We start from the raw sequence: 14728 nt of genomic DNA on the forward strand, positions 1-14728 counted from the left end.
CATGTTTATTTAGTCAGTTATCCAATGGAAAGAAGTGTCATTTTCGTACACGACACCAATCCCAACAAGTATATCAATTACATATTAGTGAACCCCTTTTGGTATCAATGAGAAATGAATTTTGCAAAAAGCCCGTCAAAAGAGAAGAAATTTGAAGATACTTGCTATGTATCTGATCATCCCATTTGTGAGGATACATTTTAATTTCATTCTTTTTTTCAAAAATTTAAAGTTGTAAATTAAGTGTTAATTATCGTGTCCATATTCACCTCAGGGGATTGATAAAGAAGATATGAAGCTGCTTCAAGACATCATGGCCAAATGTGGAAGCAAAATGAGATTTCCCAGGAATTGTGGAAGAAAGAAAAAGGCTGCATCAAAAGCTGATATTCTACTGAATAGATTGTTGAAACCATGTTATCTCTTGCCTTCAGGACGTACGAAAGGTGAGAATGGTGCTGGGGAAACATTTTGGACTGTCATGGGTGTCGGAAATTTTTTTTTCTGATTTTATTACATAATTAGCCTCTTTTGTTAATTAACCACGAGCTAAGTATTGTTCTTAAAAATTATATGAGCTAGAACCACATTCACTAAAGCTACATGTTTGGTCTTAGATTTACTGACCATTATTTCAAATATATCCTCATAAAGGTATGGACTCACTAATACAGTGGAACCTCGTTAAAGCGAGTACCGGCTATAGCGACACCCCCGCTATTACGAGAGATAGCCGATGCACCGTCAATTGACCCTATAATAAGCGTGTTAAAAAATTCATATTTATGAGACCCTTTCGGTGTTGGCTCTCGCCATAGCGAGGGTTTCACCGCCGGAAGACTTTCATCAAGACTCCTTAACCTCTGTAATTTCTAGCGATCTGTTAGAAATGAAGTTAATGGAGTGCTCAGTCTCAAATTTATGTGGTAAACTGTCGTTCGATAAATATAATGATTGACGAAACAATGCTTTGCATGATTTTCATTCAGTGCGGCGCTTATAAATTGTTTGAATAGTTAGTCGTTATTTGAGTAAGGAAATTTAGTGATGCAAAAAAACATCGCCTTTCGCCTGGATTTATGCTTACGTTTATCGGATAGATGTTTATCTGTCGCCGCACCTCTCCTGTTCCTGTATATCTGTTCACAGCAGGTATATTGGCTATTATTTGCTCCACCTCCGGTAAAGCGACAATTCGCTATAGCGAGTGTTTATTAGTGCACCGTGGGGTGTCGTTATATCGAGGTTGCACTGTAATTAGCCTCTTTTGTTAATTAACCACGAGCTAAGTATTGTTCTTGAAAATTATATGAGCTAGAACCACATTCACTAAAGCTACATGTTTGGTCTTAGTTTTGGTTTACTGACCATTATTTCAAATATATCCTCATAAAGGTATGGACTCACTAATACAGTGGAACCTCGTTAAAGCGAGTACGGGCTATTGCAAGGCCCCGCCATTACAAGAGGTAGCCGAGGCACCATCATTTGACCCTATAATAAGCATGTAAAAAAAATTCGTTTTTACGAGGGCCTTTAGGTTTTGGCACTTGCCAAAGCGAGAGTTTCCATCGCTGGAAAACCTTCACCAAGAGTTCCTAATCTCTGTCATTTCTTGCGATCTGTTAGAAATGAAGTTAATATGGAGTGCTCTGTCTCAAATTCACGTAGTAAACTGTCGTTCGATAAATAAGTAGTTCATTTTGGTGAAAATATTGTGGCAGAAACATTCACGAATGCTTGATCTTCTTTTGTTCCTCGGGCAGCAGAAAGCAGTCGGCAGCATACCCGCATGTCCATGAGTTGCGTGAATAGAAAGCATTTGATCGTAGACACCATGGCCAAAAAACACCAAATACGTCTAAGCAAGAAAATAAAAATTATTGATTAATATGAGGGTGGCGTAAATAATTTATCTTCGTATTCGCTCATCTCAATAAAAAAAACAAAAGCGCCAAAAGAATGCAGACCATGAAGAGTTAGAAGGAGCATTGTTTGGGTGGTTTTGACCACTTTAATCTGCGGAACTTCTGATAAAGGGGCTATGCCTAAGCCTAAAGCAGAGTATTTCAGGGATAGATTGCGAATCGAGAACTTCAAGAGGTCGGAAGGTTGGTTATACTAATTCAAAGAACCAAAGTGTAATATCCCGTCATAATTGCTGGTGGTGTCTGCGGTGTTAACCTGAAGTCATGGAAGAAAACACTCCGATCCTAAATATCTTAAGAAGTATTCCCCGCACGACATAACATAGACGAAACGGAAATATTTTACAACCTACTACCCTCCAAAACCCTTGCAGTAGGAGGTATTTCTTGCAATGATGCTTCTGAGGTAGGTAGTGCGCCTTAGCGATGGTGTAGGATGTACGATACAATGATACTCAGCATGAATTGTCCGGATGGACGTACTTATTCTGTGTTGCGGTTACAAGTAATAGTCACGATCACAATGTGGTCGGAGTCGTTCTGGCGCTTTCTTCCATCACCTGAGCGGCCGAGCATCCCCTGGTGGCCGCTGGAAGATCTCGGAGAACAACTGACTCTTGTTTGGCACCATGTCGCATGCATTCGGCACCGCCACTGATGGCATATGTGAAGAGCTGATGCTGCGCTTTTAGTTTATTTGATTTAAAAAACTCTGCATTCCTTTTTCATGTTTCTCAGTCATTATTGAGAATGTTAAATGTATAAATTCATACTCGTAAGTTTTTTTTTTTTGGCCTTAGGGTCCATCAGATGCGTATGCCTTTCCGTTTCTTTGTCAAAAATATTACCCATTGAGTTATATTCGTCGCAGTTTCTTGCATCTTGCTTTTGTTTTACTTAAGTGACATCAGCATAATATCTGAGTCATATCTTTTTGTGAAATAGTATCACGTTAATATCATTTCTTGTATTACCAATTTTACTTCAAATCGTTTTTATTGCAGTGCCATGCTAAACTTAGGGTATTATTTCAAATATGTTGTGAGCGTAACACTCAAAAAGGAACTTTTTTTCACAACGGCAATTTTAATCACATCATTTTGCCCGCTTAGCAAAATTTTTACCGTAGATAATGAAGATATTAAATTTTATGATAGAAAAAGTCTCCCGAGGCAGGGTCGTTATACAACCTTCCACCATTCAGTGAGTCCTCATTCTACGTCACCCCGTTTAATGTCATTTTGCGATAACATCACGAAAATTTTGAGATAGTCATTCGTTTATCGCACCTTTGCTTCGCGATAACGTCAAGTCTTTTAAATTTTGTGCGAGAAAAAATGCTAAGCGGCGGGCGTTGCAGGTTGTTCGTTTTGTGGGCGGTAATACAGTTTTCTAAACGAAGTGTAAAACGGTGTGTTTATAGTTAATTGTGATTACAGTTTTAGCAATTTTTCTGCAAAATGTATTCTTAGGTAGGTGTGCAAGGTTTTACTTGCCAAAATGGTTTCAGGAACCTAAAAAGTGATTTCAAGGAATTTTTCCGTGTACAACTCGGAGTTTTTGTTGTCACTTTTTTCGCTGTGTTCACAATAATTTTGGTTCCTGTAACTGCGACCATGATGCTCATGCGACGCTCGGCCGGGCGACCACCATAGCGAAGCCGAAAAGCAAAAATGGGAAGATACAAAAATGGAGAAGGATTTACGTCACTGCTGCTATTGTCGTCGATGAAGACAGGAACTCATATTTATGCCATAGTTTGGCATTCCCATCGTAAAAAATGCCCCAGGTATGATACGCTTAATTTTTTTCGCGTAGGAATTGTGAGGTCTGGGAGCCGATATTCACTTTTTACATTGTTTCTTATGGGATATTATATTTCGATTAACGTCATTTCGTTTATTGTCACATTTTTCAGGAACAGTAAGTGACGTTAAATGAAGACTCACTGTCTTCGTACTTCCACCGTTTTCGTCTGCAGAAACATATGTGATACGTTATTTCAACAGCTGCCGCTGATATATACACTGCCGCGTAACGTACAGGAACAATAAACATACACCAATGGAAGCATTTGAGGCATTAAATTACCGCGATACAGTTTTATCAGTTATTTTTTGAATTAAGGAAAATGCCAAAATAATAGAATGATCACGTAAATGCTCTAATTAAGTACATAGAAAAATGGCTTCGTTGGTTATGCATTGGCATAATGATTGTCAATGCAATGCTTTCCATGATTTTTATTCAGTTCGGCACTTATAAATTGTTTGAACGGTTAGTTGTTGTTTAAGTAAGGAAATTTAGTGATACAAAAAAACATCGCCTTTTGTCTGGATTTATGCTTAAGTTTATCAGATATAAATTTATCTGTCGCCACACCACTCCTGTTCCTGTATAACTGTTCACAATAGGTATATTGGCTATTATTTGCTCCACCTCCGGTTAAACGACAATTTGCTATAGCGAGTGTTTATTTGAGCGCCATGTGGTCTCGTTTTATTGAGGTTGCACTGTACATACTTAATATCTCACAGTAAGTGTCCGAAATACCCCTCACGCAGACAGAAAAAAGTAAAACCCAAAATACTCATAGTGGCAGTGAAAACACCATCAATTTTTATTTTACAATATTTAGAGCACATATTTACCTTCAATAAAAACAATTGGATGAGTTAACTACACTGCCTTTTGGTGATAATTCTGAAAATATGAAGTAATGTTATTGAGCTCAAAAAATTGGTTAATTAACGGTTGTCAACATTATTTTGGCTAACATAGCCATGCAGGGGGGATACAAGACATTACTATGTAAACTATGTACTTGCATAGACAAGGGGTCAAAATTTCATTGAAATATATTAAGTGGTTTCTGAGCTATGAATTTTTACTTTGTGCCCTGCTCTCAGTAATTTGACTTCCACGGGCATGGGCAAGCATCTCTAACTTTGACTCCTTATGTATTTCAAAATATGACAGTAAGAGAGGAAATATTTCACATGGGTCGTTAAATAGGCGATAGTAGCTGGTGACAAAAATTTCATTAAAATCTGAGTCGGTGGGTGCCATGGCCTGGGTGAACTGACATGGAAAGACCCACCCATGTCTTGTTAATTCAAACTATGAATCGTGGAAGAAGAAATCTTGGAATGTAAAATAGATGGATACACTAATTTGGAATGAAAAAGTAAACTCCTGTAAATACTTTCGGGCATCTAAGAAAGCACTCAACTCACCACACCACAAACAGGGTTCCCACTCAACCGTGTAAACAAGCTGCCATGTTGTTTATTTAATTGAATTAAAATTAACAATAGTAGTGAGGAAGCAATAATGGGAGGCAATAATGGTAGTGAGGGACGCAAAAAGGAAAAGGGGAGTAGTGTATGGAGAGAAGGAAGAGATAGACGTGTTATAAAAGATTGGGAGATAAATTAAAGTACTGGTGTATTGAGAGACCGGAGGAAGAAATACGGAGGAATTCAGGTTCGGCAGAAAGAAGAAGAGGACGCAGAGAAAAAGCAGGCGCCTACGAGAGAGAAAGAGACCGGAGGAAAAGGGATACGGCAGAACTCAAGATCCCCACTGGTGCAGTTCATGGCAGCGGTTCAGTGAGTGGTAGTACATACAGTACAAATGGGATTGTAATAGTCATGGCGGCTTGTTGATGTTGTTTATGCTCACGAGTTTTAAATTGTAAAGTTTCTTTATAAAGTGTTATAAAAATCATTTGTTAAGTAAGAGAAGTGGAAATTAAAAAAAAACGTTACAACCGTGAAAACCTTAAAACCGTGAATAAGCCGTGAATTTCGTCTACCGTGAAAAAACCTGGAAATAGCCGTGAATTTCGTCATAAAACCTTGAAAATCTCTCAAACTTATAGAAAAAGAACTACAATTGAAAGATAAAAAAAAAAAGATATGTATTTAAATCATGTTTCAAGGCCAAGCCACATAGAGAGACATTTATCTCCACACATAAATTCGAAGGGCAATTATTGGTCCTTGTGCCATGACGACACATTGATCTTGAGCCTGTGATTGGAAGACCGGCAAACAAAGTGTTCATTAACCCTGGCGAAAAATCAGACACTTCTTTACTTCCCTACCTCATTGCTCCCTCCATTTTGCCACTCACAACCTTAAGCTTCACCTATATTTTGATATCGATGGGTGACGTCATGAGAAATAGCACTTTCATTGCTACGTTTGAATTCACGGCGCCTGTCGCGGTTGATAAATTTTTAGTTAACTTGCGGGCGGTGATTGTTATGTCGTCAATTTCGCCTATTTCTTCAAAACTCTACCTACCATGATCACCTCACCCGTTCTAGAAATAACATCCATTCAAACCAATATTCCAGATCTCTCTGCCTAAAAGGTCCCTACCACTCTGCCTCGATCCTATACAATAAAGTTCCCGATGAAATAAAAAATTGCAAATCACCTTCCGAATTCAAAAGGAGACTAAAAATCCTCTTAGCTGAAAAATGCTATTACAGTATTAATGAATACCTGGAGGCATTATAAAGGAAATTTTCTAGATGGCAACTTGAATGCCTATAATTTTCCATACTTTCTGTTAGTATGTTTATAACCCTCTCAGCTCTGTTTCTAATATTTTGTACATATAGTGAAATGATTTATCTTGAGAATTCCCAAGAACCTGGAAAATTTTCAATCATGTATGTATGTTGGTATCTCATATTCAATCATGTATGTATGTTGGTATCTCATATTGACTTTAGCCTTGCAGATGTATAATTTGCCAATGGTGAAATAAATTTATTATTATTTCTGCCTAAAGTGGCTTATCAACAGACCGTGAATTTGACGATATTTACACCGTGAAAACCTGAAAAAAACCCGTGAATATTATAATTTAGTAAGAGTGGGAACCCTGACAAAGGTTGTGGTGTGGTTCTACGGAAGGATAATGTCCGGTCTGTGCTAATTTTTTCTGTAATCACCCAAAAGCTGTGAATCTAATTTTTCATGAAGTGCATAGTTTTAGTATATTGATATTTTTTTATAAACCTGGCTTTAGCCATGCCAATGTGAACACGGAGCCCGCAGGTTCAAAGAGGCTGCCAACGTTTGATGATGTTAAATTTTAGTTGAACGGAATTAACCCAAAGAAAATATCTAACCTTGTTTCCTTATCATTCCTTAGCTATTTTTACAGAAGGAGATATCCAGAAGAGACAAAACATAATGCATAAATTCATCAATATTTTGAAAGCCCGTTTTGCTTTCCCGTTTGATGAATCTGTCATTATCGATGATCCAGTTTGGAATGAAGCAGACGAGAGGATTTTGCTTGCACTCAAGAAAAAGTATGATGAAGAGAATTTTAAGAAAGAAGAGGAAGGAACCTCTATCCAAGTAGATGCAAGTGAAAAGGCAAAGGAACAAGCTGGCAGTAGTCAATCAATTGTGCCCTTTTATAGACTTGAAAACAATATCAGTTCAACTTTACCTGATAATTTTCCCGCATTTATTAGGAATGTTATTGGACTACGTACAGTGTTATTATCTCGGGAAAATCTCAAGATGTGGCAAGGAAAAAGGGGAAATAAAAATGAAGTTATATCACTACCAGCGTTTAGACCAGCTAGTCAGGCTCTGCAAGATGAAGGCAAAGGATGTTTCTCCATGGAGGAAAGTGCTAAATTGTTCTCTGAAAGGATGTTCAGCATCTTTTATTGGCCTGTACTGTTGGCACGAGTGGCGTAAGTACTGTTTGCTATTTTTCATTGTTTCAGTCTCTTAATTTACCAATTATTTAATGTACGTTTGATTTAAATATCATTTCACTGTATTATAAACCCTTTTGAGTGCCAACCAATTTTCTGGGTGCTCTGCTAAAAGTGCCGAGGCATTTTTGCTGATTTTGCAGTAGATTAGAAAAAAATAGGTCTCAAAAATAACGTAAGGTATATATTCAAAAACTTAAGAAAATCTTTATTTTTTGTTATTTCACCTTTTTTTGTGTATTATTTGACAAATTTTTGGTAGTACGAGTTAATTTTTATAATTTAAAGAAAATAGTTAATGTTATAATAAAATGAATATTGACTATTGAATGATTAGTGAACTATCAGCATATAAGAGTGACATTGCAGGAGGAGCGCTATTTTGACGAATGGCCATACGGGTTGGCAATAAAAATGAACTCTTCACCATAATTACTATTGATTTGAGTCGTAGGTACATATATGCAGTATGTATTTTAGTGTGAAGGAACTAAATATACACTGATTTCGTAGAACGTGATAAAAGCTTCTGAAATACATTTGAAATGCAGTAGGTTGACATATTCTCATGGATTCAAGCATGATTAATATGTTACACACATAGGCGGATTTTGGGTACTCCTGGCAGTTAGAGAGATAGAAACTGGCATTTCAAGGGTTAATATTCACTTTTTTTCTCAAAACATATCGTACATTTCAACATTTTCTGTTTTATGGTCATGGCTTGTAATTAGTTGAAAATGCGTTCCTTCATATCTTTGCTCAATTCAAGTACTTGTATTAAAATTAAACATAAATTAAGATTAAACATAATGTAATAAAGAACGTAAATGGATGGCATAGGCATGACAAATTAGCTAGCTTGAGCAGAGGTCAAGAATAATTTGGAAAGCTGGTGTGATGATGCAGAGTGCCTTTAATCCACTACTTCTCTTGGTAAATAAGTCACCTTAGTCTTCTTTTTTTTTTTTTGCATATAACAGTGCATCTTGTGCATTTTTATGAAAACATATTATATTAGTAAACCCTTCGTGGGTTTTCCACTGGTTGATTTGGTCCATTTCTCTTGTTCATGTTATTTGGCTCATGGAAGATTTCAATGGTCTCCTTCACTGAATGGTCCCAATTCCTTACATTTGGTATCTTATCGAAAGATGGTGTGGTTGAGCTGTCTCCTGTACTCTTCAGTATGTGTTTCAATGGTACAGCCTGTTTCATTGATGTATGTATTAGAGGTGGGGATTTCGGTCCATTTGGCGGATTCAGTTCATGGGATTTGATTTGTGGCTATGAATCGGTCCTTTAAGTGCCGTATTCTTAGTCGACCCTACATATCCGTCCCTACATAACAAAAGGCCCCTACATGCATTTCTCAGTCGATCCTACATAAGTGGTGGGGGGTAATTCCATCGTCAAGTTCTCTGAAATGATGTAGATGATTGTGCAGCGCCAATTTTCCACTCTGGTGGCATAATGGGAACTAAGTATGAAACTAAGAAAAGATGTCCGATAATTTTCGGGTGTATTGTTAGGGTAACGGCTCAAGGTAAATAAACAATCGGTGTCGTCCGCCAGGTCGTGTCGGTACCTTAATTATCGCTACAAATTCTCTCATATCAAGCCAAAAGCAGAACCTAATTGTCTTTAAATTACTTCGAAAGCAGTCTGTACAAGATAGTAATAAGTACGGAGCAAATATGAGCATTGATGTGGGAACTTATGTTGCATCATCAAGGTTCGTCATTCGCTTTCACCTTCCGTAGTTATGTTTATTATGTGGCAAATAGTGGAATGAAAATACGTTTTCTATGGTTATACGTAAACGAAGTATTAGTTTCCCAAAAGTATACTAAGTGCCAAACGTGAAAAATATTATTATATATTCGTAGAAACAAGGTGATGTATACCGATATATGTTCTTATTAGTTCAGTCAATTTTATAATTTATTTAACTTGGTGGTTATAAAGTGGTAGTATTATTACATTTCCGCTGTGTTACTGTACATTTTAAAATGGCTTGTGTGAGGTCGTCTCCCTTAATATCCATTGTAACGTAGATTCTTTAATCGAAGTGATCAGCAGATGATATTTGGCCGCCATGTTTTTGTAGGGTGTAGGGCTGGTTTGGGTACCCTACATCAAGTAGGGCCCGTTTAGTTCCAAAAACGGCCATATGTAGGGTTTGATTTGGCGTATGTAGGACGAGACCGGTTTATGTAGGGGCTGGTGACGTATCCAGGGTCGGTTGACCCTACAGGGTCGACTAAGAATACGGCCCTAAATCGCTCATAATGAACCGAATGAACCGTCCGAGTCTCAAATCCATGTGAGCATCGAATGTATATGAATATCGAATCCATCTGATTCTCGAATCTCTGTGAATCTCGAATCCATGGAGAATACATTATGTATGTGTAATCAGGAGCGGATCCAGGATTTTTTCTGGGGAGTTGGGTAACCACTATTGTGGTAATTTTCTATTTATTATTTATTTTATCTCAATAGGGTAGTTTCCTTCATCAAAGAAAACGAAAGGCATTGATTGCGATTCGTTACCCACCATTAGTGTATTCATAATACACAAATTATTTGGTTTTTGAAATACCGGTTTAGACGAATGGCAAGGGTCAATTTTATCCTCATTTGAAAAAGGCCAGATTGGCGCCCATGCGATTCCACTCTGCATGACGTCACAGGGACCTAGTTTCTACACGAGAGGATAGGAGTTATACATCGTCTGAGGTTACCAATGCATGCATGAGGCACAGAGCTCAGGGAAACATGTCTTAATAATCACCTATTAAAACTGGCTAAGTTCGGAAAGATTTCTTCGTTTGATAAGGTATTAATAAACCTTTTTTAAGCCAAGCGCTACCATCCAGCAAGGTACTCAGCTATCCGCTAGCATCCTGCGACGTATCAGCGCTAAGCCTCGCCTCAAGGTCACCTCACTGGGCGGGAGGGGGAACCAGAAATACAACGTACGGAGATATTTCCCGGCATTCATACTTAAGCGTCGCGTTTTCGCGCGCTTGAAAATTTTCTCTTTTCATTTAATCGCGAAAAATAGATGTTGTCATTTAAAAGTCTAAAAGCGTGAAATACGTACTCCAGGAGTAATAATCTTTCGATTAAAGCAATAAAAAAATAATAGGAAACCACCCTATTACCTCCGAAAACAGCACAATGAGGCCTTTGCATCAGGAGTTCTTACAATCAACAACAGACCATCACACACACCCATGTCCTTGAAGGGGCAACCTATCAGGCGGGACTCGAACCGGTGACCTAGTATGGTAGGTGAGGACTTATCCCCGCTCCCACCAAGGTCGACAAGTGATATGATTGATATGAAAGCTATTAAAATTAAATTAAATGATTGAGTCTCTGTAACACTCAAAATAAAACGGAAGTAATGATGTTAAAAATCTTGTCTTCTTTTTAAGCGTCTGGGGGGTGGGGGTGAACGTGCTCCCGTGCCCTTCCCCAAAATCCGCCTGTGTGTGTAATGTATTAATCATGCTTGAATCCATGAGAATATGTCAACCTACTGCATTTCAAATGTATTTCAGAAGCCTTTATCACGTTCTACGAAATCAGTTTATATTTAGTTCCGTCACACTAAAATACATTTCGCATATACCTACGACTCAAATCAATAGTAATAATGGTGAAGAGTTTATTTTTATTGCCAACCCGTATGGCCATTCATCAAAATCTAATGATGATTCACCGCCTTCCATGGTGCAGGCCTGCCATCAACGCAGGCTAGCCGAATTCAAATCATTCTTATTGAATGATTTGGGTTTGGGAGAATTTTAATCCTCCATCATTCATTTTGAACTATTTGGATTCGGCGGTTCATTTTGAACGATTTGAGTGGAAATCGTAGATTCAATTCACTCGGTTGATGCCATTGAATCGTTCATTTTGAACGATTCTTTCATGAACGACACAGCTCTAGTATGTATCTTTACCGAGGGCAGATCCAGTAATTTTTTCTAGGGCATCGGGGCGCAAGGGTATGACAGGCAAATGGTGTTCTCATATTTGAGATTAAAAACAACACAAAATATACTGTACATAATATTCTCTTTCTTTTAATATGAAATGGAAGAATTAAGGCTCTGTAATACACAAAACAAAACGAAATAAAAAAGGTCATATTTGTAGCGATAACTTATTTTAGTTCACTCGCGAGTGTACTTTGGGGGTATTGATGTACAAAATACTTGCCTTAAAATTCATCTGGTGTAGGAATAGAAGAAATAAAAACTTGGCTATTTCCACGTGATAATTTATTGTGACTGACCATGGTTTCGCAACAGCATGACATTATCAAGGTGAGGAGTTACAGGTGAATTGACCAGTATGTATAACAAAAAAAGATGGGTTGGGAAATTTCCAGGTGCTGTTGGTAAGGGGAAGGAGGGGGTTAGGTTCCGTGGTTGGTTAGGCATCACTGTGGGTGGGGTGGGTGGAGGGTTGGATAAGTAAGTGAGAAAGTGGAGGAGGGGGAATGAGAAGGGTAAAGGTGGTCCTTAACCAGGCATGAGTCCCTGTGGCTGTGACTCATACCTCGTTAAGGACAGAATTTTTATTTCTTCTTTCCTATGATAAAGGATTTCCACAAAGTTACACCCACTACTATTAATTATAATAATAATAATATGTAATAATAATGATTTATTCGACATCAAACACAATACAATGCAATAGTCTTCGTCAAAGTCAATGAAATTCTAGAGCTAAATAATAAAATTCTGAGTACTGCATTCAAGAAATTCATTCATAGAGTAGAAAGCTTGGCTACATATCCATAGGTGGAGACAACGCTTAAACTTGGGTAATGAACAGTCTCTGGCCTCTCGGGGTAGGTGGTTGAAAAGGCACAGCTTTACATGGTCAAAAGACTTGCTTGTTGTTGACAGCCTACATTGAGGCTGAATGAGATTATTTTTTAGCCTAGTGTTATGATGGTGAACGTCACTACCAGTTTTAAGTCTGTCCAGGTTCATTTTTACATTTATAAGACATTTAAATATATATTGACCATACAATGTCATTATGCCTAGCTCCTTGAATAGAGGTTTACAATGTTCCATAGCTTTTGAATTCGTAATGATTCTAATTGCTCTTTTCTGTAGAGTAAGTAATTCTTTAGCGGAGGAAGAATGGCCCCAAACCTCAATGCCATAGTTTAAGTGGCAGTGAAAAATGGCAAAGTAAACTGCTCGAAGATATTCAGTGGGAATGAGAGTTTTCAGCTTTCTAAGCATGTATATAGCTTTAGACAATTTTACAGTAGTAGAGGAAGTTTGACAGTCCCATATAATTATAATTCATCTGGCCACGTTCAAGAGGATTGGAAATTCATGAATGGCATTCTTAAGGGGGATAGCCCTCTTGGCTTTGCCTATGTATCTAAAATTATGTCAAAAGAAAAGGCAAAGCTCAGGAGTTTATTATTTGTGTGTCATAAATAATAGGCATTGAAATAGTCATGTCATAATGCCCACTGTTCTACCACTGAGAATGCTCAACTCATTAATTTTCCTATTCTTAACAGACCTGAATTTGATAACACTGAACTAATGCAGCCAGGTTCTGAGACATTTCAAGCTGATCAGCCTCCTGCAAAAAAGTCGAAGAAAAGAGGTTTGAAGTAAGCATTTTAGTTATTATTTGGTCATACATTGTGGAATTACTTTACTAAATTGCTGCTATTATTTATTCCTTTTTACTTTCTGATGTCTTTCTTAGTTAGCACATTAGATTCAAATTAAAATCACTATACTTAGTAAATAATGACATGCCATAATGTAAAATATATTGCATGTGTTTCAAACCATAGGAGAATTGTACTTTTTATTTTAGAATAGTTGTTGAATGGGATTGGATGTTCGTACCATACCTGTAAAACTTTATGTATTTTCGTTATTGAATTCAAGTGAAATATTAACATTTTTCAGGGACAGCAATAGGACCAAAAGGATTTTAATGAGAGAGAGGTGGAAAAAGTTTCGGGAACAGCAGGAAAAGAAAAAGACTGGCCATTCTTCATTTAGAAGTGCAGCCAGGGCCAAGAGAGAATTGTCTATGAATTAGTGTTTACATCACACATTCAAAGAACCCAAGTTTTTATTTTTGATGTAATGATTTATTATTTTGTGGTATTTAAACTAAGAAAAGGACAAGTGATTAATTTGTGACTTGTATGTCTGAAGAATAAACTTTTTTTGTGATGAAATTAAACATCATGCAGTATGTGAAATCTTTTACCTATGTAATAAAGACTCTCTATTTGCACCTATAGTTTTTGCCAAAAATTTAATTTGGAATGCTTGCAATTAGCAAAATTTTGATGACTGTGATTAATTATGGTGTTTCCCTCTAGAGAAAATGCATTGCAAGAGAACAACAAAAATATAATTGTGCGCGCAGTAAAAATGTTCCTGTCGTGCTGTGGTGGACCACAAGATGTGCGCATGGGGACGTGTTGTGGTTAAGCTAAATGAAAAGCGAGGACACCTTAAATTACATGCAATTTATTTTGCATGTGACTTCCGGCGAAGGGCACAGCAGAAACTCAGCATCCAGACGCTCCTGGCCGTCTTCAAACGCTGATTGGGAAAACGTGTGACACCCACACTGTAACGTTTTAATTAATTTCTCTTAGTTTCACGTCACTTACAAATATTTTATTTCACTTTAAATAATACAAACTCGGGAGCAAGGGAACACCCGTCCGCCATAACTATCACAATCAAGCTCCCCACCTTTCACCTCCTCCCGCGCCGTCAACAATCACAACAATTACCTCACTCCACCTCTGCTGCTTATTATTGCTTGAATTACGTCACACCAAAACCAAAACAAAACACTCAAAATTAGGTGTTACAACACCGAAGGCAAGCGCCCGGATGTGAAAGGGTTACTGACCCTTGAGTAATGGCACAGCCTGGGAGCCCTCACTCCAAAAGGGTGCGAGTGAAGTCCCCTTGACGGAGACAGTGGGGGAGAGGGGCCGGCTGAAAAGACCGAA

The 14728-nt window shown here is 37.7% G+C and overlaps 1 protein-coding gene across 1 annotated transcript in view; it reads left to right on the forward strand.

Moving 5' to 3' along the window:
• Positions 1 to 13998, forward strand: part of LOC124168827 (snRNA-activating protein complex subunit 4-like) — a 35164-nt gene extending 21166 nt beyond the window's left edge. Inside the window, exons 10-13 of the mRNA XM_046547154.1 lie at positions 275 to 446; positions 7101 to 7659; positions 13253 to 13348; positions 13656 to 13998. Of these exons, the coding sequence (XP_046403110.1) occupies positions 275 to 446; positions 7101 to 7659; positions 13253 to 13348; positions 13656 to 13791 (963 nt within the window). The 3' untranslated portion in view covers positions 13792 to 13998. The remainder of the gene's footprint in view (positions 1 to 274; positions 447 to 7100; positions 7660 to 13252; positions 13349 to 13655) is intronic.
• Positions 13999 to 14728: the final 730 nt, after the last annotated feature.

This window comes from Ischnura elegans, chromosome 12 (assembly GCF_921293095.1).
Source record: "Ischnura elegans chromosome 12, ioIscEleg1.1, whole genome shotgun sequence".
Classification (NCBI taxonomy): Eukaryota; Metazoa; Arthropoda; class Insecta; order Odonata; family Coenagrionidae; genus Ischnura; species Ischnura elegans.